General features: G+C 38.4%; 1 protein-coding gene across 2 annotated transcripts; it reads right to left on the bottom strand.

Annotated features, from left to right (window-relative positions):
• Window positions 1-253: 253 nt before the first annotated feature.
• Window positions 254-20,533, bottom strand: LOC117000359 (SSX family member 2 interacting protein). Of its 2 annotated transcripts, XM_033067921.1 has the most exons (15): window positions 20,515-20,533; window positions 20,149-20,274; window positions 13,578-13,711; window positions 12,660-12,826; window positions 12,212-12,412; window positions 10,487-10,597; window positions 9,101-9,236; window positions 7,394-7,469; window positions 7,145-7,316; window positions 6,222-6,372; window positions 4,892-5,028; window positions 4,310-4,477; window positions 2,152-2,257; window positions 1,306-1,426; window positions 254-1,126 (listed from the first exon to the last, which is right to left on the bottom strand). In XM_033067921.1, the coding sequence occupies exons 3-15, from the start codon at window positions 13,618-13,620 to the stop codon at window positions 976-978; spliced, it is 1,740 nt and encodes a 579-aa protein (XP_032923812.1). In that variant the 5' UTR covers window positions 13,621-13,711; window positions 20,149-20,274; window positions 20,515-20,533; the 3' UTR covers window positions 254-975. The 2 variants fall into 2 exon arrangements, with proteins under 2 accessions (XP_032923812.1, XP_032923813.1); XM_033067922.2 differs by lacking the exons at window positions 10,487-10,597; window positions 20,515-20,533 and having other exon boundaries at window positions 20,149-20,389.
• Between the last annotated feature and the right edge of the window lie 5,234 nt (window positions 20,534-25,767).

A 25,767-nucleotide genomic window follows, 5' to 3' on the forward strand; every position in this document is an offset into this window, starting at 1 on the left:
AGGAAAATTACACACACTGAGTAAGGTGAAGGAGACCTTGAAACATCTTCCCACTAACTTGGCTATTTTTATTACATTACAAACAAGACTTCCCCAAGGCTACACAAAAAATAAAATCCTGGAGTCAATTAAAACAAAAAAACTAACAAAATACAAAACCAGCACCAGATTTTTGTAGACATTGTATACAGCCCTATAATCATGATAGTTTAAAAGTTTACTGCACATAAATCATAGAACCAGGGGTTTTTTAGAATAGAATTACACGTTTATTGTTCACATTTGAAATACTTTGGTTCCTCACTGAACCTTTTAAAGTCCTAATGGATCTGTAAACTGAGTATCACTATAAAACAATTTAAAATGCCATGTAAAATAACATTTATGTATGCATGTGTTTCATTTCATGGTTTCTCAGCATAACCACTTGTTCTATTTACAAATATATAAAGATTTTGCACTTTAAATCATTGAGATATCAAAGAGGTATTTTCAAATCACACAATAAATATAGAACCTGTTCTGTTAAAAATCTACAGTATACTGTACATTCAAGTCGAGGCAAAAGAGGATTTAATGCCAGTTACATTTGAGACATAAATGAATATTTCCAATAATCAAACAATTTCTAAAAGTGCTATCTCTGCCTGTGATGAAAGGTAACATTAGGATCCAGTATTTCATTACAGTCAAAGTTTCAGACCATTGCTTTATTCACAGAATTAGAGCTTCTGTTACTAGAAAAATATCAAAGCTTTTATATATTTTTAAATCTTCTCTCAAGAGTTGGAAGAAAGAGGCAAAAAATGGTCTAAAAAATAAAAGCCATGTGCACACACATAGAAACACACCACAATTCAGACCACCACATAATCCTCCAGAAGAATGATCAAACTCACAGCATTCTGTTTCATTTAGAATGATAGGTTTATGAACAAGTCTCTAACAAAAAACCAAGCAGGCAACCCTAGAAGTCTAAGGCAGCTGTTCCATGTGCAAATTTCTACATAGAGTGCCAACTCCAGAGTCTTCCCATAACTTTGTGCATTCTTCAGTTCCTTCTTTGTCATCACTTTCCACCCACAGATTTGGCATGTTATCTGCAGCAGGTTTTTCTGATGCAACACTGGAAGTGGGGAGAAAAGTTACAATGCAAATAAATAATGCTTTGAATAGAAAGAGTATAGTTTATGATATAATGTTTAATATCCCTTGTTATATACCAAGCATAAGCTTTAGATTATGCTAAAAGAGTTACATAGAGTTCAGCATTCTAAAACCCATCTACAGCATTGTTTCACAAACCTGTTGTGTGTAATATACTGAGATATCTGGCAAGGTTCTGGTGAAACAGCAGGACTCAACACAAAGGGCGGTTTTCTTTGCCGAGATGCAGATTTCACTAAACGAATGTCTGGGTCAGAACCTAAGAGAGACACACATCATCAGTTAAAACTGCCACTGGAAATAAGCAAGTCCTTCAAGTATTTACCTCCTCTGCTTTAAAAAAATCCAAACAAAAAAACCCACACAACGACCTTAAAGCAGAGCTATAATAATAACTCTTATTAATACAGACATAAATAAATACAATTTTTAAGTATATGTAATGCTATCGAATGAAGTTATGTTAAAATATGCACAGACAGTAACTAACACCAACACGAAAACCTACAAACTTTTCAAAATACAGAAAATAAAATCAAAATTAAGTCAGATGTCTTACTATGTACCTGAACCCAACCATCTCAGGCAATGGAAAGACACAGCCAATTTAGAAGGGCCAGATCAAGCCCTTCTCACATTTCAATTTCAAAGCTTCCATTTGAAGTGGAAAACCAGAATAATTACATATTCTACAGCATTTATGAAAGGACCTGAAAGTTACCTGTAGTGCTATCAGGTATTTGATATTCACCAGATTGTTTCACAAATATAAATTCACTGCACATATCATTATCAAGAAGGGAGTGACAATTCCCTTTTTGAAGGTAAATTTGGAACCCTGACAGGTGGAGGCATACAGATACATGGTAAAATTTTACTTGAGACCTTCTGGGTTTTTAATTGTTTTTTTTCATAGTTGCAACTTCTAGTTGAAAGGAAGAAACAAAACCCTGTGCATAAACATAATTTGAACCAAATACTTGCTTCTTAAGAAGGCACTTGTAGTCACATTTTCAGGCTTGCAATCAGCAGTCATACTTAAGAACTGGTGCTTCAGCCATGCTCCTCTATCTTCCTCAAATGCCTTTCTCTAAGAAAAGAAAGGAGAGTTTACACTTATTACCACAGGAAAAAGCCTAGCCCACATTAAACTGATGCTATTCTATTTCAGAAAGCCAAAGTTGTAACAAGTCCATGTCACTAAGGAGAGCCAGCAGCTTAACACAGCAAATACTGTCTGTGAGCCTGAGCTTTTGAGCCTGAGGAGGCACTTACAAGCCAAGTTCCACCATTTAATCCACAAAGGTCTGAGTAATCCTTTCACTTTACTGCTCCAGTGACACCATCTCCTGTGCTCTCCATCCCCCTCGGAGCAGCACCACCTCTTGGAGCAGCCCTCATCCAAAGCAGCTGCCAGGAACAATTACTGCTTAAATTACCTTCTAAAGAGGGAAAAATTACATTGAAAATAGCACTGATTGCTTCTGTCTAAAACAGGGGTAAAATAAAACAAACCGAAAAAAAGGGTTGTTTTACTTTCTAGCACTTCTGAGCACAGAAAAAGAAAATAATGCCCAACAGACAACCTCCAAGAGATCCAAAGGCTCTGGAATCAAGCAACAAGCTATTTAATCTCCAAAAACCATCAGTGAAACAGGACGCTCCATTATATGTCAGTAGAAAAACACAGGAAGCTGAACTCCAACGCAAACTTCCACAAACACCTACAAAGCTTACAGCATTGCTTCTCATTTCATATTTCAGCATTCTGACAAGCTGAAGCATGAACAGTTACACTTATGCTGCAATGTAGTCCTAAACATTTCCAGACAAACAATTACTGTTTATCACTCACGACTTTTAAAGCTGAATTCAATGTGCAACATGAAATTAACCAATACACTAAAATGCAGATAAAATTAAATTAGTCATAGTTAGCATTTGTTACCATGGGAACTACTGCTGCCCCAGTAGCTTAAGTAAAATCTGGAGTACTTTATATTCTGGGTCAGATAGGTTGGCCAGTTAGCTCTGTATTCTGTCTCCAACAGCGGCCACAAGAGACGCTATTTATGAGCACAGCCACTGCCATTTCTGCAGTGCACTCCTTTACAGGTTCCCATTCCCAAAAGCCATTTGATTATAGGTACTGAAAAGCACCCCCTTGTGCCCCATTTTTATTATCTGGGAGTGTGTTGCCCATAAACTCGGGCAACTTCTTTTTGAACTTGATGGCACACATTGCCTTTACAAACTCCTTTGAATAAAAATCCAGAAGTCAACTACCTAACTATAAAAAAAAAAGGTACCTTTTTTGGATATGTTTTTGACTTAATTTCAAAATTAAGACTTCCCTCTAGTCCAAGTCTTGAGGGATTTGGTGAACAACAGTAGCACTTTCATCTGCTTAAACTGAATCTACAGCTTCATAAATTTTAATCACATCCCACTCCAACTTTCTGCTCTGCACATCAAAGCAAGCTGGACTGTAAGTAATGAAGACCATTTCCTTTTTCCTTCAATGGCTTTTTTCCTGTCATACCTGTACCATCCCAGTTTCACAATCACATCATCATGACCTTTCCCTGCCACACTTGTAAGCCCCTTCACATTTTTGACCCTAACTATGGGCTAGACCAAAGGATGTGTGCTAGAGCTCATTCACAGACATCTACCCTGACTGCCAGTACTGTTCTGGTTTTGTAGTTAAGCTGGCCAGATAATGACCCTACAAAGGAAACACCAAATACTTGGTGTTTTTGCAAAAATCACTTGTTTTCACTAAAGTTTAGAAATCAAATACCTTTGAGATTCAACCCTGATGCCGAATTTGACTGAAATTTGCATAGGTCTTACTTTTGTAGGAAACCAAACTTAAGTTTTGGAAGAACTTAAGATATTTCAAAAGCTGAAACAAAAATTATTTGGTTCCAGTTGCAGAAACTGTATTTTCTAATACACACAAAAACCTTGGCTTTTTGAATTGTCAAGAGAACGATCTTCCAGAAAAATCAAGGATGTGTTTTATACAGTATATTTCTCTACAGACATCAGAAACAGATATTGCTGGATGGCTGCACTTCAACATGTATAAAAGAAGGACTTGTAACCCATCTTCCATAAGAGCTCCCTTTCCTAATACCTCGAGTCCTAATCTAATAGCAGCTTCTGTAAAACTTTTTCGTTCCTTTTCAAAATTCTTTTTTTGTTCTCGAAACAGTCTCCATTCTTCCTGAAGACGCTCTCTTTCTTCCAACAAATAGCAGTCTTGTAGTAACAGAGTGGTGTCATCATCACATGTAAGCTGTTGCTGTAGATATAAAGCAACAGAAGACAAATGTTAATTTGAGAGTGATTTAAAAGGTACAGTATTTCCACAGGTTCCGTTTCATCAGAAAAACGGTTGGAGTTTAATACAGAAACAATGCAGTAGATATGAAGTTGGTGGATAGTGAGGGCAGATTTCAGACAGCAGTCAAAATGTCACTGCTCAGACAGCCTCACCTTTGTTAAGCTCCCAGAATTATTCCTACCAGGAATAAAAAGTTCTTAAATTACTAACCAAGCCACTAGCAGAGTTATACTCAGACAACCCACTAAGTTGTTTTATTTTAAAAGCATGATCAAGGAATGGAAAAAGACTCAGAGGCAAGAAGAGTGGAATGTTAAATAAAATACACTTGGAATTCAATTAAGAAAAATAAGAAAACATAAGGCCTACTACCTGTAAGAGCTGTTGCTGAGTTTTGATCATTTCTTTACATTGCTGAATCTCTAACTCTAGCTTTTCAGTTTCTAGTTCATGGGCTTCTCTTGAAATCACATCTTTTTCATTCCAAGCTCCTGAATGTCCACGTGACACTAAGGGGGGTGGGGAAGAAAGCATCTTTAAAACAAGTTTTAAAAATCCCAAAACCTCATATCAGAGACTCTTTGGAACAGCAAAAGGTTTTAGACTATTTGTTTCAGCCTGAAAGACAGATACACAGTGTACTCAAAAGCACTTCAACCAGAGACAAAAATCTAAAATTGATGCTAAACCAGTAATTATCCATCAAATCCAGTTCAGAAAAAAAAAAAAGCAATGAAAACATGGCTGTTTCACATTCCCCAAGGTAAACCCACCATCTACACTGCAGTAACTGTTACACAAAATCCCTGCACATTTCTGCAGTCATTTAAAAGAAAACTCAAGACAACTAAAAATTTCCTTTCACTGACATGCCGTTAGCCCATTCTTCTGAGCCCATTTTTGAAGGGCTTATGTGTTCATAAAAATATGACAGTAACTATATTTATCACAGATATAAAAAGAAAGCCTTTTCTTTCAAGTCCTGCGAAGGAGAAATGAAGCTAACAACCATTGGATGCATGTTTTCATTCCAGCAAGGGAATGAATTACAGAAATGGTTGCATTTCTGGTACAATTACATACTGGTTTATTTAACTTAATGCATAGCTAAATCACAATGATTGTAAGAAGCCAAGTTTTGATCCCCTAAAGCCTGTACTTGAACATTAATAGAATCCTAAAGGGCTATACTGTGATCACCCCTATAAACTAAAACAACCTAGAAGATAATTCCTAAAAAGGAGCAAATAATTTCTTTTTTTCTGATACTTATTTTTCAGTCAGTTACACCAAATAAAGTATTACAAGCATTCTTGAAATCCTTTCTAGGGTGTAAACATACTCTCAAAGGCCATCTGCTCTTTTATTTGCCATTGCATGCATGACCTTCTCAATCTTACTCTTGACAGCAAACATCCCTGTGGTAGTGGCTGCATTTACTTGCATGGGAAAATAATACTAGGAAAGAATTTTATATATTTTTAGCTGTCTTAATGCTGTTTAACAGCTGGAAATGAGGAGAGTCCAGCACCAAACCATCAGTCTGTTTTAGAATGCCACAAGAAGTCTCAGAGGATGTGGCAAGACAAGGCTCTCGAGAGGGAATTACATAAATTTTGCATCCAATTATTTCAAAGTGCCACATCTGCATTAATTTTTCTAAAATGTTTTATATCTACATATAATGCAGTTAAACACCAACCTTGGTTATCCAGCTTTTCAACGTGGTTTTTCAACATTCGCCACTGTTTTCTAATGCTGTTGGTAAGCTGTTCTCGCACAGTTTCACAAGATAATTCCCACATATTCTCTTTATTCAATTCTCCAATATCTTCCTCCTGGTCTGACAGCACCTGCAAGAGCAGAAATAAGCTGCAAACCATTTCAAACCTCCATATACGTTTATTTGCATATATAAGTATGTGCATAGATTCAATTTACTGAAGAGAAGGAAAACCCTTACATAAAAGATTTTTCCATCCAGGGAAATTTGACCCTCAGGGAGTTCAGTTCCCTGACAGCATAATGCTGAGGAGACATGTGACCCAGCAGTCCCCAGAACCCCACCACAGAGGCTGTGGGTCAGCTAGCAAGACTCGGTCACTCTCACATCTTCAACCTAGACAGGCTCAGACTGCTGAGTTCTGATGTCAGACTTATGCAGAAGCTGGCAAGTCATCCAGTCAAGTTAAGAAAAGTACTCACACCTTATAAAGGTGACAGAGAATCTAATGCTTTTCTACACAGCCATGGCAATCAACTGTTCAATAAAAACATCCTGTGTAAAGAAATACTTAAAATCTGGAAGCAAACAAGCAAAAACCCCCAGGCATGCAAAATCCAGTATTCTGCATTGCAATATAGAATTACATATCAGTAGCTGTCACATTTAAATTCATTCAAAGAATATTTTCAAGCTTTTCATTGACTTACTGGAAAGAATACACCATGCATTGTTCACAGAGAGCAGAATATTTAAACATGGATGGATTTTGCGCAAAGAACATGATGTGCAATCCAGTGCAACTCTCAGAACAGGTTTCCTTTTTTTTTAATAACTATCAAATTACTCCAGCATGATACCAAACTACTATGGAGATTTAATTTCAATTCAAGAATACTTACCAGCCCATCTTCAGATCTTTCTTTAGGTTTTTGTTTCTGTGGTGGAAGAAGTGAAACAATATCTTTCTTCATTTGCTGAAGAATTTTCTTTAGCTCAGCATTTTCCAGTAAAAGCTGCTTTTGGCGTTGTTCATAATCACTTAACAGAACTTTGTACATTTCTTCTTCATTTCTGGAAAAAATAATCTTACAGTAACAACATAACAGCCCTAGTACATGCTTCAATTAATGTTGTACTAAGACAACTACCTGGCTTCTGTCTTATCAGTCCTCCATGCACCTCTCTTCCCATCAGCTCTACCAACATAATTTAGAACTTCCATAGCTACAAATGAAAAGGATATTTCAAAGTGTGAAACAATATGCAAACAGATAAAGATTTAGATGACATTGATATGTAGTTATTATAAAAAACCCACATTACTCAAATTTCCCCCTCAATCTTCAGATTCATATGAAACCACATGACCCTGCTTCAAGCAAAAATAACAGTCAAAGAAAAAAAAGGTAAGCTTTTCAGTTTGGAAATTCAGAAGGATGTATTCTCATCCTGTCTTCTTTTTTATGCATTTCTTAATGACACCTTCCTCCCTATTTCAACCTTTATATCAATGTATCAACTCTATGCTCATTCTGGCAATAGTGCCAGTTATATCTCCTGTTTAGGGTAAGGAACTTATTAATCTTTGATAAGGTATTCCTCAAAACAACCTTCTCTGTCCATATTTGAATAAAAATAAAATGAAATAAAGAAACCCCAACCACATCATCAACAAAAAACCAAACCAAATATATGGTTACAGATTGGTGGTCCAAGCTAGTTTTAGCTATCAAGCAAACAATAACTAGTTTTAAAACCCTGCTATTTTCACCTCACTGACACTTGAACTAGTACTAGCCACCTGAAATCAAGAATGTTTAAGTTTTGCTGACCTCAGAGTGAAGTTTCTAGAGCTTACCGAACTGATATCTAAAGATTGTCTGCACCAAAATAGGTGTTCCTCCTACTGTATCCTAAGCTGGTTAGGCTTAACCACAGGAATTTCAGAGAACTAAGTCAGCAGAGAACCATCTTGGCAACAACATGAATAATTTTCTTCTTTAGAGAGCTAAATGGGCTTACTAAAACATGCACTACAGCTGGCAAACAGCTGAGTTTGGGGATGGCAGGTGGACAAGAGCAGCACTTCCCTTCCACTGGATATATATTACATAAATACTTTAAGGGCAGCTATATGAACCAAAAGGTACATTTCTTCTGTAATATCTAACAACAATACCCATTTCCAGCCATTTTTCACAGAAAACTATATGGTAAATAGCACTGATTAATGTTCTGAACACAATTTTTGGGCAGAACAACATACAAGTACTAATGATAAAGGAGATCTGGTTTCTCCTCACTTCACATACAGGATGGTACATCTGCCTTGTGCTACTTCCCCTCAAACCTCTCATTACTTGTGGTGCTAACCACAAGCAGAGTCTAGTATCTCTAGAGTAGAAATCTCACACAGTGTGCCTTCCTGATGGCAATTGCTTGGAACAATACAGTGTTTATGGCACTATCCAAAATCTTTTGATAGCAACAGCACTAAGAAAATGGAGAGATGGCTCTAGCATAGGTATTGATTCCTGTGAAAATCTAGGAATAAATTTTCCTTAGTAAGGGGGGGAAAAAAACCAAACAAAACAAAAAAAAACCAATCCCACCTCATTTGGTAAAGATCAGCATTTCGTTTATACTTGGTAAGTGATCTTATGGAAGACAATGTAGTAAAATCTTACACAGTCAATTAACATGAAGTATTGCACCTTTTCTTTAACATTCTAGCACCCAAATAAAATCTCCAAGAGGTCTGCATTGCCTTTAATGATAAAAATGCTTAAAATTGGCTCTGGCTAACATACAGAATATCCTAATTTTGCTGTGGTAAAATTCAAAGAGCTACTTACCTAACTTTTTGTCTTTTTTATTCATGACTAACTGATGTAAGCGTTCCTTTAATTTGTTATATTCTCTCTCTTTCCTCTTCATATCATGATTGTATTGTGTAGCTCTACTTGAGATTATGTTCTGTAACTTCTGAACCTAAAAGCAATGCCACAAAAGGCTGTTTCTTCAACTACAGTATAAATAAATTTATTTAGAAAACCAAAACACATGGGGCAAAATAAAACTTCTATTAAACCATATTTCTGGTGAAAGGAAGCAACAGAAGGAATCAGAAGAGCTCTCCCACCCTATGGATTCTTATCTCAAGAGAAGTAGTAGTAGCAATTTTCAGCAAAAACCCACATCATAAGCAGCAGATTGTAATACTAAAATTTCTCTAAAGTACAACTGAATTAATGTCCTGATAAATCACATAACCTTTAATGCCTTTATGGACAGAGTAGAGAAAGACATATCTTTACTTTCAGTAATTCACGCTCAGGATCTAGGTTTACTCCAATTCTAAAGCACACTTTTTAGGCTAACACTAAAAAAAAAAAAACAAAAAACTTATCTTCCTTGGGGCAGCAGGATATTGAAAGATAGACTATTCCATTTGGTCTAAAAGAACACTAAAATATCATAAAGCAAATTTTTGGCATGTACTATCAATTCCTAGGGTTATATTGTTTGGGGTTTTTTAAATTTTCTGATTTAACCTTACAAACATACAGCACATTCAGTATCTTAGGCTGGAACTTCAGGAAGTTCACTATGTCCAGTTAGTACTGTGATTGCCAACTGTATGAATATGTTTATGAACACAGAACATTCACAGAAACTTAGAGGAGCCACATTCACAAAAACATAGGAGCCATGTGAAGTACAATGCTGGGGAAGGAGCATACAGGAAACAAATCCCAAACTAAGAAGTGTCATGGATGTCAAAGTGTTTTCTGATCTTGATTGTTTCAAGATATTCATTTTATGAGATTGTGGTTTTTGGGCTGGGTTTCCCCCCACCTCCCCTCTTATTGGTCTTTTGCTTCCCTCTATAATGCAATAAAAAAACCCCAAAAGCCTGTATACAAATGTTTGCAGAAGTGACTGAATCCTGTTGCCCCTCCTATTTGTTGATACATCTGAACATTCTAAGATAAAGCTGTACAGAGAATCTCTGAGAACTGCACATCTGCATTTCTGCAATACTCTCTACTATTGTTGTAATTTGGACCTATCCCTTAGAGGGATATTATGACATTATCCATGTGCAACATGCCAGTCACCTTGATAGACAACATTTACCAAAAAAACCACATTCAAAATGAGCAATTACAAGACTCCGTGCAAAAAAAAAATCTCCAATATCTATATAATGATTTGCGTTAATGTACAAAATAACTCACTTCATCCTTTTCATTTTTAAGTAACTGGTGCAAATTTCTGTTCTTGCTTTGCAGTTGTCTGTCTCTTTCCTGAAGCCCAACTATTTCCCTTTTAGATAATTCCAACTGTTCCTAGAAGAAGTGTTGATAGTTCAGCATCAGTAAGAATTAAAAACATAAGATTTTTAAAAAACCCAACCAACCAAAACAAACAAGCCATCTTAACCAAACTGCCAAACCACCTCACTTGAGATACAGCTTGGTATTTAACAGATATTATTTTTTACAGTTAGGACTTTTCCATTAAGTCAGGATTCTCTAAGCATATCCATACTGTGAGAGTGAGGTGGATACTAAGTAATCTGTATGAATTTGTAACTACAGTTTTACTGGAGTATTTCTGTAGAATAATCAGGGGGACAATTAACACAGATATACACACTGTGAGCATAACAATGCAAATGGAACATTTCACATATACAGAGAAGGCCAGACAGATGAATGCTAAACTAGCATTTTAGAAAGTTTTGTCCACACCACAAACAAGACTCAGACCTGAAACCGGCAGCTTAAATGACAGCCAAATACTAGATACAAGCTTTTCCTTCATATGCCTAGTGAGGTACAAATGTGTAGATATATTTAAGCAACAAGAACTTCTAAACAAGTCACAGTGAAGTACAGGTAACACAATAATGGAAGTCCAGAGGATAGCTGTATGGTATTTGAAAGAATCTACACAAGAAACTTCATGAGCTGATAGCCAAATTAAGTGCCCTGGGATTCATGTAGGACTAAGATTTCCCTCTCTCCCCTTAAAGCTATTCATCTAGGGAGAGCAACTGGAATGTTCTAGAACCTAACATTTTATAGTATTTGTACAAAAGTCAGTGCAGCTGCAGATTACTTTTAATGTCACCAAAATCCTTCTACATGACCAATCTCAGCAAAAGGTCTACTATGATTTTGAAAATCTACAGCAGTATTTCTCAAGGAGATAGTGCCAAGTCAAAAGCAAACCTAAAAAAGCACTGAAATATTTTCTCTTTTTCAATATTTTATTTTCTTGACAGAATTAAGAGAAAGTCAAGTCTTTTCTAATATGACTGCATACACAAGTGTACCCAGGAGCTTCCAATGTATCAACTACTTCACAGGGACTGGCCTTGAGCATATGTTTATCCTGTGATAAAATGAAGCTTAGTAACTTCTGGTTTGACAACAGTTTCTGAGCAATTCTTACAAAGAGAATTTGTAGCTGGATGTTCAAGGCATCCAACAACAACAAAAAAACCCATGGAAAAAGCTAATTTTAGGATATGGAAAAAGACTAATAAAACCCTTCACTAGAAGAGTGACCTGTGCTTTTACTTGTTATATTGGGAATTTATCTTTTAGAGCTGAGCATACCCTTCTAAGCAATACTAAATAATAGGAACTGAACTGTTTAATATTTTCACTCAAAGTGTACGTTAACATTCCAAACTTAAACAGTCTTCCCCCCTTCTTGACTAAGGAGGCTAAAATTCTAAGTAATTAGAAGTTCTCTTATTAACTCAAATTTCATTAAGGCATTTTCATTTGGAAAAACACACTTCCAGAAACCCCAAAACACACATGAAAATACAACTGCAAATTAGTACTGAGTAGAAAAAAAAAACCAAAAACCACCAAACCAAAAAAAAGGACTTGCTGTTAATAATGTGGGGAGCTGCATAATTCTGGTGGAATGAACTTGTTTTCTACCTTTAACTTAGCATAGCAGTTCTGTAAGTGATCCATATCACTTCCCAGCTTCAGATGCTGCATTTCTACTTCTTCCTGAGCTCGAAGGTTCTTGTGCTGCAGTACAAGCAATTCATTCATACAATTTATGATAGATACTAAATTTAATTCTTTTCCTTTGGACTCCGCATAAATAGAAGGAAAGCCCATTGTTGTTAATTCCTGGTAAAACACAAGGTGGGAGGGGAGGGAAATGAGATCAGTAACTGGATCAATCTCCCACCATACTCCAAAAGACAGAAACAGTATCAAGTGAAATCTTGTATGAAAGGGGAGAACTCAAATTTTACATCCCACCAACTTCAGCTTCTGGGCACCAAGGAAGAAGCCTTCTTAATCCAGTTAATCTTTTTTACCATGATTTATTGTGTGCAGGTGACAATATCCAATGAACAAAGATCTGGCTTACCCTATCAATATAGGATATACTCTGTTCAAGATTCTCTTCTGTGCAGAAGGCACCAAAAAAGCTGTACATGTTTTTGGGTGAAGGCAGTGACAAGCGTAGCACTTGAGAGTTCATGCTTGTAGGAGATCTCTTTCTTTCTGAGGTATATGGAAATATATTTTTGCTATCTAAAAGTAAAACATTTAGAAGAAATCAGATATTACTTTAATAATAATCACATAAAAACAAACCCTTATGTACTAAAGTTACTATTTACAGAAATTTAGATTCTAGAGCCCAGAATTTGATCTAGAATTACATTAAACAATTCACAATATATATAAAAAAAGAAACTTCCACTGAAGATTTAGACTCAATAACACTTCAAAGTGTTGCACCTTTCAAATTTTATTCATCCACCAAGAAAAAGCTGACACACTTGCTTTTTACTGACTTACTGTAACACAGGTGCAAGAGATGTGCATACAGTAAAATTCTTGTAGAATGTATGGTAATGTTATACTTATTAAGTGCAAGCTATAATTTACTCTTCCACTAGGCAGAAACAGGCAAGAAAATATTTACTCCTTTAACAAATTTGTAACCAATTTATGAAACAAAAGAATACAGAGCAAGTAAAGAATTTTTGTAAACAAGTAAAGTATCTTTGAAAACACAAGATACATTGATAGGTATGATTATAAAAAATAAAATGTGATTGCAAGTTCTTAATTTTTCCATACATGTGCAAGTACATTATTTTACATTAGCATTTCTGCAAGGACTCAATGCAAAACAAAGCACTGTTTGTACTACATGTTATTTACCATGCTGTTTAACTACTCAAATATGTCATACACAAAACTACAATCTCTCTTTAGCTGCTACACCATCGCTAAAATCAGCAAATAAACTAAATTCAAAATATTCCCAGTTTACCTGATGACAGCAATGGCACAGTTATAGCCTTCCAATCTCCCATAGCAACAGAGACAGGCTGGGTACCTGAGCAACTGGTTCAGCAGCAAAGTATTTAGTACAATTGCTGGCAACGTGTGTTACGTAGGCATCTCCTAAAATAGCAAGAGCACTTCAGATTAACAAAAGCAGCTAATACAGCTAGAAGGTTAAAGAAGGCACAGGAGAGTGACTACTGAACTTGAACCACATGAAATTTTTCTATTTCTTCACACTAAATTTGGAACACAGTAAGCACAGCAAATAGTATACTGTAAAAATGATGCATCTATCTATATTTAGCCTTCAGTATCCTGTAAAACATTAACTAAAGCTAAAATGCCACGCACACATGAAAATAAACACTCATACTATAGATAACTAGTTGCTTCTGTTGGTGTACATCAGAGAAAATAGAGCAAGCCAAGTATTTTGTCCTGCCATATATAACCAGGAAGCAATTTTATTACTGTAAACTTATTTGACATTTTAACATATGTCTGTCTAAATGGGATTGTTACTTAAAGAGATGTGTTACAAAGGAGAGGATAGATTGGCAGAGGGCAAAGGAGCTTTTAATAATTATTTAACCATTTTAATTAACTTATACATTTAGTAATATTGCTTTTCCCTAGCAAGTTGCTTGCTTCCTTGCAGAAACTCCAAAACTGCTGAAGGAAACAAACAGGAGAATCCTTATACTTATTGGCACAGCCACTCAGTACAGCACAGTCCCTCTGGAAACCAAAGGGAAGCCAAAGGAAAGAACAATCTGCTTGTCCCCTCACCCCCTCCACCACACACTAAGAAGGCACATAATAGCATTAGTTATCTCTCACTGCTGGAAACTTTAAATCCAGCTTGGATGCTAAAGCTTTGGACAGCACAACCCATCAGCTGTTAGGGGAACAATGATACTTCAGGGAAACAAACTTTCCACCTGACAGAAAAGAAGGCCCCTTTGTTTCAACCAACACTTTGGAACAAAGTCTAAATTCTGTTTTAGATGGACTCAGTAGATTTTAGAGCACAGAGATGTTCTTCCCTAACCTCTTGCTAATGTTCCAATAAACACACTTGGTTAAGCAACTTCTAATTTCTGACATCAAAACCTTGCATTTTCATCAACATGGAAAAAAAAATTCGTTTGGACAGGGAAAGAAGGGAAGGGACAGGGGGAGTGCTTTGTTATCCCTAAGGTCTCTTGAGAACACAGTAAGAATCCTTATCAAATGACAAAGTACAAAATACAAGGTCCAAGAAACATAAAGTTTTTAAGAGATCATACTGGTGCACAGTAAAGTTACAGAATGCTCAGCACTAAAAAAATCCTCTTAATTGTTATCCTGGATGAACATTTCTCCAAGTTCATAAATGTACATGAGAGAAAAGGTAAACAGTTATTCCTCACATGTGTTGCAATTTAGTAGCTCCTGAGAACTTCCAGATCAGAAAGTACACTTAAGGCAGCAAAAAAACAGTCAATGTAACAATTTAGTTGCCGCTCTCGTTAAAGAAATGGCTTGTTCTGCTTTCTCTCTACACTTGATTTACGTGTATTTTTCTTTTTTTTTTTTTCCCCTGTAAAAGCAAGATGTTCACAAATTAACTAGACAACAGAGCTTTTAAAATGGAATTCAAAGTCAATAAGTATTGAGAGGACACACTTTGTACATGCTACTTTCATTTCTGCTGGATCCATCAGATAGATAAATGTCCAAACATAAGAGAAAAAGGCAGAAAATTAAGGTACAAATGTTTTCATTACTGACATCACAATCCTGCAATCTAATAACATTTTTCAAAAGACTATTAAGAACCTCAAGACACAAATTCCATCAAGCAAAGTCCACAAAAATACTTACCTCATTTTAGATATGCTGCTAATTCCAAACAAACTGGTTTTTATTCTTTAAGAGACTGCACCCACACTCACTGAACGCACAGGATTATCAACCCCCAGGTCTCTGTGCACTGACAATATTATTCTGACACAGCATCTGTCACCCTAAACAATGTGTGGCTGGAAGCAGGACTAATCCAGGTGTAGGAATGTAATGATTCTCTAAACTTGCACTCTGCAAGCCACACTCACATTCATTCAGAGCAGATGCTTTAGCAAGACTACCCTGTACGCAGGGCTACTTTCCTACCAGGTTCAATGGCTCACCCCAAAATCTGGGCTTTCTAGAGGTAATTGCCCCAATTAGCAGTGTCACTTCCTCCCCCAAGCAAGAAATTCCTGGAGGCCAAGACATGGATGGATTATGCAAAAATTAGTCTCCAGGACCCAACTTTAAAAGTGTAAATACAAGAGCAAAGTCATCTCACTAGAAAACAAAACCTTGTATCAAACAAAAAGACCCCAACACAGACCCATTAATATCACAGAAAGTTTGATTAATAGCAAGGAAGTAGTAAGCAAACCAAGGTGTTTAAGTGCTAGATGGAACAAGTGAAGTACAAAATCTTCAAAGAACTTAAAAAAAAAAAAAAAAAAAAAAAGGATTGCCATGGAAATAACATACCAGAACGTCTTTGAAAGCCACCTTGGGAATTCTTGGACAAAGAACTACAGAAATATTTCCAAAAACTTCTAGATAATGCGCTAATAAATACATCTTTCTTTTCAAGAACATGACTAAAGTTCAAAATTAATGTATTTCATAAGCCCAAAGAGCTGAAAGAAGCTGTTCATAAAATTGCTGGCATGTATTTTGGGGGACAGGGGAGCAACTGACAATAAATGTGCAAGATTTAAGACAGAAATCTGATTAAATAAGCCCGAGTTCAGGCCATAGAAAAACTTGAAAATCGTAAGCAGCAAGAAGTAGAATTATAAACTTAACACAATACAGCACAATTAAAATTTCTAAATATCATGTTTAAATTTGAAAAGGAGCAATAGTAACTGGATTTGTAAAACACAAACAATCAGCAGAGAACTGTCACAGTGCTGTGATCATATTGCACCATCTGGTCATCCCAACCCTAGACAGGGTGTGACAAGTGGGAAATGCAGTATCTGCTAACCCAGAAAACTTCTATCCCCCACCAGGGTAGGGAGGACATGGAAAGGCACCTCTGGAGAGGTGCAATGCCTCAGAAGGAAGTTTGAAGAGTCATCAACCAGATATTGTCTAACACTCCTCTGCATATTTTAAACACTACAACTTGTGACATGCATGTGTTTCAACTTGTAAAATTGCGGGGGTACTTAGCATTACTTGAAGACCAATGTGATTCTTTTGCAATAAAAAAATACCCAAAGGGAGCTATGGAGTTGTTTAAAGCTTTTACATTTGTCTAGTAATCCACAGATGTCACACAGATGGCTTTTATCCGGATAGACACAAAGACACAGAAGTCCAGGTAAATTTAGGGTACACTCTAGACATGACATTGAAGGCTTACAAATACATTCCTGATAATGTCAGGTCACATACTTGCTTTAATTCGTGTAATCACCATGAAAGTCTCTGCATTTCCTCCTTTGCGTTTTGACATTTATTGTCTCTCTACAGAATTCCTAATAACAGTTTATCACTTACATAATGATATATAATATTTGCATATTATATATAAATATATATTACAGCCAGTGATAATAGTACAGTAAAAAGAATACCTTCCTCTAAAAATCTATTATGGTTTTAGTGACCTTTATTTAGTATTGACATTTTAATGATGGCTCTTGCAATCAAATCTGAGCCCAGATTTATCTTCCCAAACTTAGAAAATTGTGGCAATTTAATCATTAATCTATTAGCTTCAAAATGAGGGTGAAGAAATCCCTTAACTTATACACATTCCATGGAAACTTTAAGTAATATCAGATTTTCAGCTGAATTTCCCAGTATTGTCAAAAGTAACACGAAAAATCACTTCAAGCCACCCAGCCTGTGGAAGTCTCTGTTCATTCTGAATGCATCATGTTCAAAAATCCCAACTACATGTCTCCTCTCCATTTTACTTAAAAAAAAAAAAACCACACAAAAAAACCCCAGGAAAACAAAATCACCAAGGGTTTTAAGAAAATAAATATTTAATCTTCTCAACACATAATTACACTACAATATCCTCTTACATCTGATAAAATTCAGTGTTCAATGACTATTCTGCCATGGTCCTTCCCTCCAACACTCAGATTACAAAGAATATAATTTGATGTGATTCAACTCTACATGCCATATACACAGATGACTGAAATTCTGTTAATTCAATCACTGAAAAAATTCAAACATGGAAACATTTTATCTGGCTCCCAAATTCCTATCCCTTTTTGAAACTAACACCATGGATTTCACATAAGCATTTTTCCTATCACTAAACAATAAGTCTATTGTTAATCTTCGAAACTGCATTTCTCCCTTTGCATTCACAAACCACTTACCACACGTAGCCAGAGCAGAACATTCTGTTACCAAATCTCCCTATGTCACAGACAAGAGGAGAACCTCAGAAACCATCTTCTGTATGTTCTCCTCTTCTTCCTGAGGCCAGCTTTAGCCAAACTTTACAGCTGTCTGTCTCTGCAAGCAGAGCTTTTCTTTTTAAAAGAAAAGCAAACCTCTATCTTATTAGCTCCTAAAGTTGGTGAGATATTTACTGGGCAGAGCCAGAACTAGTATGCCAGATTTCAGAAATTAGGAAGCTTCCATGTTTCAGTAGCGTATAACCTGAAAGTTAAATCAGGCACAGAAAGCAAGAAGATAACTACATAATTTCTCTAGAGATTACCAGGGAATTCAAGGGATAATTCTCCCGTAAATTCCAGGTTTCTGTTAATCAAAACATGTCACAGAAAAGACTTGACAACTCCAAACAAATGGACTGGTGAAATATCAGTATACCTTCTGTGGAAGGAAGGAACACTAACAAGTCTGTCACAGTACTCTGGAAGAAGGAATCATCCAACAAATCCCAGCCAAGACAGCATTATTGGATTTTCAAAAAGCTTTTCACAAGTTCCCTCCAAAAAGCTCTTAAACTAAGATGTTAAGAAATTTATTAATGACCGATTATAAATGGGAAAGGGCAAAGAGCAGGAACAAGTTACAGAAGAGTAAAGCATATGAAAGCGGCAAAGAGACAAAAATTAGAGTCCCAAAGGGGTCTGTGCAGGCATTGTTGGTCAGTAAATTTAAAAAAGGTGATGAACACGTGATATACTCATGTACTAGACTGAGTTATGAGTAAATAAACACAGGTTGAATGACGGACTGCAGAAGGTTGTCCTCATACTGAACAGAGGGGTAATAAAAATCAGCAGCCGAAATTCCCTGTCCATAAACACAAACTGACACAATGAAAAAGACAACTCTGCTACGCACTTAAATCAACAGACTCTAGTTAGGCATTATCACGCAGGAAGAGATCCCGAATCTCTGTGATTAGTCCTGTGGAATAACAGCTCCCAGGCAGTTTACAGAATCCTGGAGCAGAGGACAGAAGAGACCACCATAACGTCTCCCAAAGAACACTAAGCTTCTCCACCTTAAATACCTCACAGAGGTAAAACCTTCTCTATAAAAACAGGCAGAATATACCTAAACATGGTGCAAGAAAGGCCAAGCAATGCTTTCATACAAGAAACTAATAGGCTGTGATTTTTCAACTAGAAGAGGACACAGCTGGAGAAACAGGACCAACATACAGAAAACAAATCCTTTGCTTCTTTTGACACAGCAATGAAACATTCAGAGCACAAGCTGGGAAATAAGGGCATTTTTTCCATATTAAACTGTGAACGTGCATCACCATGAGGTGCTGTGAATACTCAATATATGAACTGCCTCCAATTTTTTCAAAAAACATCCATCAGCATCTATTACACTTTTAAGGACAGACAGAGCCTCTGCTCAGAAATCCTTCAACTCCAGACTGCAGCATCTTGGGAGAATACACAGATAAACGCATTGCTATACAACCAAACTACACTTAACATCTTTTCCTTAGCATCTGCTGCCAGCTTCAGAACCAAGATATTGAGCCCCATGAACCTGACATTACCATGTCTTGTGATCTTTCCAGTCCAAATTATAACTGATATTAATATCACAGCTTTCTACCCCCATCCTTCCACCCCAAAAAAAAATCCTAAAAATGATATCTTCCCCCATAAACACCAACAATCTGAAATCTCCATTCATTGCATCAAATAATTTCTCTAGGTCTCCTTTCTAAGTTCATTATTAAAATTTACCTAATACGTTCATATTTGACTTCGAATACCTCTTATTTTAAGTCATTGCCCTGAAATTCCTATCATACCTTGGCAGCCTAGGGAGCTCTGCTTAACTATTTCACTCAGCGCTGCAAGCAGCAGAGCGTTCTACTAATCCGGGGATGCAGGAACACTACAAACTAGTCTCGCATCACGATTTGATCCTCACATTTAAAGTAGTTTTGCTGCAAATGACTAACATTTTAAATAAGGCTTTACAAAACGCCCCAGTTCCTCACGGAGCCTGTACTCTCAGCTCACGTGAGCCGCCAGCCCAGCCCCAGCAGCACAAACCCCTGACTCAGGAGAAAGCTTCACGGCTCTCACCTCCGAGCACCGGCCGCTTGTGGCTCCTCGGAGATGGCAAACGCCGGGCCCTGCAGCGCCGGGGGGCGCCGGCAAAGCCCTGCCCCGGCCCGCGGCTCTCCCTCGTCCCCGCCGATCAGCCGGAGCCTGAGAGAAGGGAGCACATGTCAGCACCCACGACCCGCTCGGGGCCTGCCCCCGCCCGGGGCCAGCCCGGACCAGGGGAGCGCCGCAAGCCCCGGGCTCGGCAGGAGAGCCCAGGAGAGCCGAGCCCAGCCCAGCCCAGCCGCGCCGGTACCTCCGCCCCCGGCCGCGCCGCGCCCGCCGTTACCCGCCGCGCCCAACGCCCCGCCCGCGACGGGGCGGAGGAGCCCGCGCACCCCCCACCTGCTGCGGCCGCAGGGAGGAGGAGAGGGCGGAGGAGGAGGGAAGAGGCTCCCGAGCGAGCCCCGCGGGCAGTGCGGCCCGGCCGGGCCCCGCGGGGTTAAGGCCGCGCCGGGCCCGCCCCGCGCCGCCGCCATTGGCCGCGCGGTTGCCGGGAGACCTTCAGCGGCACCTGCCGCGCTCGGGGCGGCCCGGCCGCGCCGCCCCACCTGCCCGCGGGCCCCGCTCCGCCCGCCCGAAACCCGGCCCCTCGGGCCGGCGCTCTCTGCCTGGCTAAAAAGTCGCGCTCTCTTCAGGAACGGGAAGGTGTGGTGAGGTTTGCCCCGAGCTCAACAGCCCCAGCTCTCTGAGCATCTTCGTGCTCTGCCCTGGACCCGCTATCCCAGGACCGGCCGGAGCTGGGGGCAGCGCTCCGGGCGGGCTCTCACGGGAGCAGACGGGGAGCACCCCGTCCTTGACCTGTTGGCCACGGGTCTTTGGATACAGCCCAGCACAGGGTTGGCTCATGTCCAGCTTTTCATCCACAAGAACCCCCAAGTCCTCCGCAGCTGCTCTAAGTGGGTTCTTCTCCCGGTCCCATGTCACAAAAATGCCTCCCTGCGGAAGACCTGGCAGCCTTCTCTGTGGCTGGGAGTGATGCTGAAGGAGCACCAAGATACCCAGTCTGGCACAGGCTTTATTGCCCAGAGAACATCAACTAAACTTTCCAATGTCACACCATTAAATATGTGATGTGTTGCCTTTCAAAATTTTAAGTTTTCATCCCAAAACAACAATTTTCAATATTATCAAAATTAACCTGTCGTAGAAGTTTTTTAATTAGGATGAGGTCACCAGAACAGGCACAATATTCTCTTTACATTTAGGTTTGAGGAGAGTACTTTGTTGGAGGATTCAGTGCAAGTAATCACAAGCATTAAACAAAGCAATCTCCAGGAAAGCAGATTCTTCAGAAAATCCGGGAACACAAAAGGGAAATTTTGAGGCATGGGGTGTTCACAAACAACCACCAAAGACACTCAAAAGACCTCATATTCAAATAAGTTAATGGAAATAATTAGCATATACATATGTATTCAGGAAATGTAATGAATATGTAGTAGCAACGTGATGAATATGCATTAGTTCCATGGCTATAACCTGGCCTGTTAGGTTGCTCTTCATGAATGCTTTGAGGAAAAATCCCCATGCATCAAGCACTGCTAATAAACTAATGTCAGCTTTCTAACCTACTAAACTTAATGGGAGACTTTTATTTCCTGGTTTGCAGTGACAGGAAGAGACTGATGATTATTCTTGCTATTTTTTCTTCAAAAGCTGGGGTGTTACAGACCAGATCAAGAAACTAAAAAAAAAAAAAATTATTGACCAAAAAGGGGCTTAGGCTGCAGTAGACAGAATGACTATTGTGACTGGAAAGATACAACCACAGAGAAATAGCAGCAATTAGGATATAAAATGTTTATTTTTAATGGATTTAGTTATATATCCTTTCTTAAATTCAGTTGTCCACCCAAGTTGGGAAAGTTTGCTTATTTTCTGAGTGTTTTCAGCGTAAGAAAATGGTAACATAAGACACAAGTAGTACATTAGCATTTTCACTGTCAGGGTCACCAAGCAGACAGAACAATGCTCTATGTGCGACAAGGAATGGAACTGCAAGAGAAAATGAGCTTTGTAGGTTTTCCTGCACAAACATAGCTGTGATAAACCTCTCTACATCTCTCACACACTGCTTGCCCTGCTTCCAGATTCTCTTTCATTCAGCATTTCTGGTTTTCAAAGGTCAGCTTAAGAATGGAAAAATGCTGAGTTAGGTCAAAATCAGCCTTTCAAAAGTCAACAGAATTTAACTTCTGGGGCAAAATACCCTCCTGCCATACATACTGGAAATAAAGTTACTTCTCTTTTTTATGAGTGGACCATAACTACCTCTCCAGGCAGGTGAAAAAGAATATGGGGCAAGTAAACCGACTATTTCTTGCTGTGTCAGAAGAACATTCTCTCAGCTTACAGAAATACTAATTATTGTTTTGGCTTTTGGTACATTTGCAAAAGCACTAAAAAAATTTTTATAACGTAATTTTTTTAGCGTTATTTGGGTTGCAGGAAATCATTCCTTGCAGTGCAGAAAAAAAAAAAATATCTCTCAGGTTAATGCAGAGACTTTGGACCTTCATATTGTAGCTTTGCCACAGGTGCACTCCGAGGAGGAAGCAGACTTACACAGAATATGTTAGTGGAAATGGCAAGTGGGACAACAAACCTTGTTCACAGGAAGGATTAAGCTCCTGGAGCTTTAAAACATAATACAGGCATGGGTGGTGCCAAATTCCCTTTGTGCATTTGATCTTAGCAGCTGTTCCTGAAGTTGATGCTATTCAAAGGAGAACTCCCCAAGCACTCTTCTGTGCATCATGGATCAGGTTTGGTTTATGTTTTTTTTAAAGGGTGGCCAGGAAAGGAAAAGTCTTTGTGGAATGCATTCAGGCACAAGTATCAAGAAATTTTACCTTACGAAAAACTAGTCCAACAGAGTCCTTCACTGATAATGCACCAATTTCCTATAACATAGCCTTTGTAAACTGTGGTGAGAAGTAAAACACAGCTTTCTAAAGTGATTCATAACAGAGTGACATAAGGAGGATTTTGGTATAGAGAAAGGGTGGTGTCTGTGGAAGCTTGGGCTCCTAAGGGATACAGTAAAGGGTAACATCAATTATTTCTTGTACTCTCTTGAGTAACATCATGAATATCCTGTACTGGATGTCAGGTCTTTGACAATAACCAATTTTTAAGAGTAACTCCTTAAACAGTTTTTTCCTTCTTTACTTGGTCTTGCTTGAGTCTACTCAACTGAATTATTTGGAGCCTCCTTTTGTTTTGTTTTATAATTCAATTTAAAAACAACCAAACAACTTGTGTTATTTCATGGCTGCTCTGCTCTGTCATATAGACTGCTAGCCTAAAAAATAATTGTAGTTCAATTTCTTTTATAAACATACTTTACAGAATAAATTATTAGAGAAATCTAGAAGATGTATTTATAATTTCTTCTTTATAATTATTTGCTAAAAATTGTGATTAATTATTAATGGGAAAAATATTTAAAAACCAGAGGAAACTGCTTTGTGAAGTGAAATATACAAAGTGCCTCTCAAAACTTAAATTCAAGCTAGATTAAACTGTAACGTGAACAGTAAGACAATAGGCTCCTACAATTCAGAAAGAGAGGGACTGATCCACAGTTTGTTTGCATTTCAATTCAAACTCATCTTCTTAAGTACATTCAGAAGCGCTGTTTGCTGGAGTGGTTTCTATAGCAGTGTCCTGCTTGATTACAAGTCAGCAGGGCTGATGAAGCCTGGACTAGCAGAAGCTCATTAAAATGTCTGATCCGGTTATGCAATAGGCCAGTGGCAGCCTGTGACTCCTTTATTGTCTCTAGGTGTAAGAGCGGCGTCTCGACAAAGCCCAGCTCATAGGGCTTTCATGTCTCTTTGTGGAGATGCATAAAAATAACCTCATAAGCCAGTCTGTGGGTTGTGCTCTGCACTAGTAAGCGCTTTAAGGTCTGCTCTCAGTTGCAGCTCACACATTAGAAGCTCCAGTCATGCAGCGATCTTAATAGTTGTCTCTGGAGCCCAGTGGAGGTTCCAAGGATGCAGACACCTACAGCAGTTTACAGGACTTTACATTCTTAAGCCCACCTCTGTGATCCATTCCCTCCTCTCTCCCAGTGTCCCACTTCATGGGAGTCACTTAGCTCAGTATTTAAAAAACATTCAACTTTTGGCTGAAAATTTCCTCTGCTCCTGAATTTGGACAGTGAAATTTCAGACTAATCCCTGCTAGGTTAAAAAAAGCAGACAGAAAGATATTTCCCCAGGAGTTTGATCAAAGATTCCAACAGTCACAAAAATCTCATCCATAGATGAGATGGTGTCCTTACCTGTCAGAGTGACAAGTCTTTGTGCTAAGCCAAAGCCACGGAAAGCAAACTAAGCTTCAGGAGTCCAAGTGGGTGCAACACAAAAAGGATGCTGACTCCACAGAAAAGAAACCACAGCCAAAACCTTTGAACAAGACTGCCTCAGGGTGACTGACAAGATGCCAACTAAAACACGGACTGCCACTATTTCACTGCTCCTCCCCAAAATTGTCTACATAGTTTTGCTTTTGCACAGGCCCTGATTTTTATTCTCATCTGAGTCAGTTCAGCTCATTAATTCTATTTATTTTAATTTTTTTGTTGGGCTAGAGTTCCAAAAGCTTAACAAGTGAATTGGCTCACAGGGTGTTCCAAATATGCTAGAGCAAGTACAAAACAATCTAGGATAGAAGACCGCAAAAAGAAAGGACAGGGAGAGGAATGGGACTCCCCAGTTTTAGTGCCAATGAGGCATTAGATACTAATCCCTTTCAGGGAACTACAACCACATGTTTCTCTCTCTGCAACCTTATTTCTGATTGAAGATGGAAGCAGATATTAACCTCATTTAACTATCTCCACACATGATATGGGCACCACTGGCGCTCAGTTTTTTCTTCAATTTTGGGAGGCAGGCACCAGGTAAGCTTCCACTAAATTTACCCAATCAAACGGCTCCAATGCCTGCAGCAACTTGGGATCCCTTCTGAAATTGTTCAGACTATTAGTAGTTCAAGGGACCTCTTCCATGAAGTAAGGAGCAGCACAGACAATGCCATTTCATTTAACTGTGTTGTAGAATTTCAGCGATGCAGATATTTCATGACAAATTTTGATGTTAGTAGCTATAGCAACTCATGCCATGAAACAGCTGTTTTCCTTCCCACCCTATCCTGTACTACACATACATCATCTTTGGAGACTATGTGCAATGTTTTGCATGTCTGCTTCAATCTCCATCTGAAAAAGCTTCACAAAAATTTGTTCAGCATCTCACACTTGTGAAATATCACTATAGGCAGGGCTAAAAGTCACTGAATCTTGTGCATCTAACTGCTCTCCTTCATTAGACCAGCTGCTGAACTATTGTGCAAATGCCATTAGCAAACACTAAGGCACTAAAAAGCGTTTGAAATTGTTGTAGTGTGTTTATAAAGGAGGAAGAGCCAAAGGTAGCACCAGGGAAACGAAGAGAAGCTCCCATAGCTTGTGAAAAGCAGCAAAATAGCATTTCAGGGGAAAACAATGAATGAAGTGTGTTAGTTTGATGTCTGCTGGATCACTGTGTGGTTTATCTGATCTCTCATCAGTCATGAAACAAGACT

The sequence above is a fragment of the Catharus ustulatus genome, chromosome 9 (genome assembly GCF_009819885.2).
Source record: "Catharus ustulatus isolate bCatUst1 chromosome 9, bCatUst1.pri.v2, whole genome shotgun sequence".
NCBI classification, from domain to species: Eukaryota; Metazoa; Chordata; class Aves; order Passeriformes; family Turdidae; genus Catharus; species Catharus ustulatus.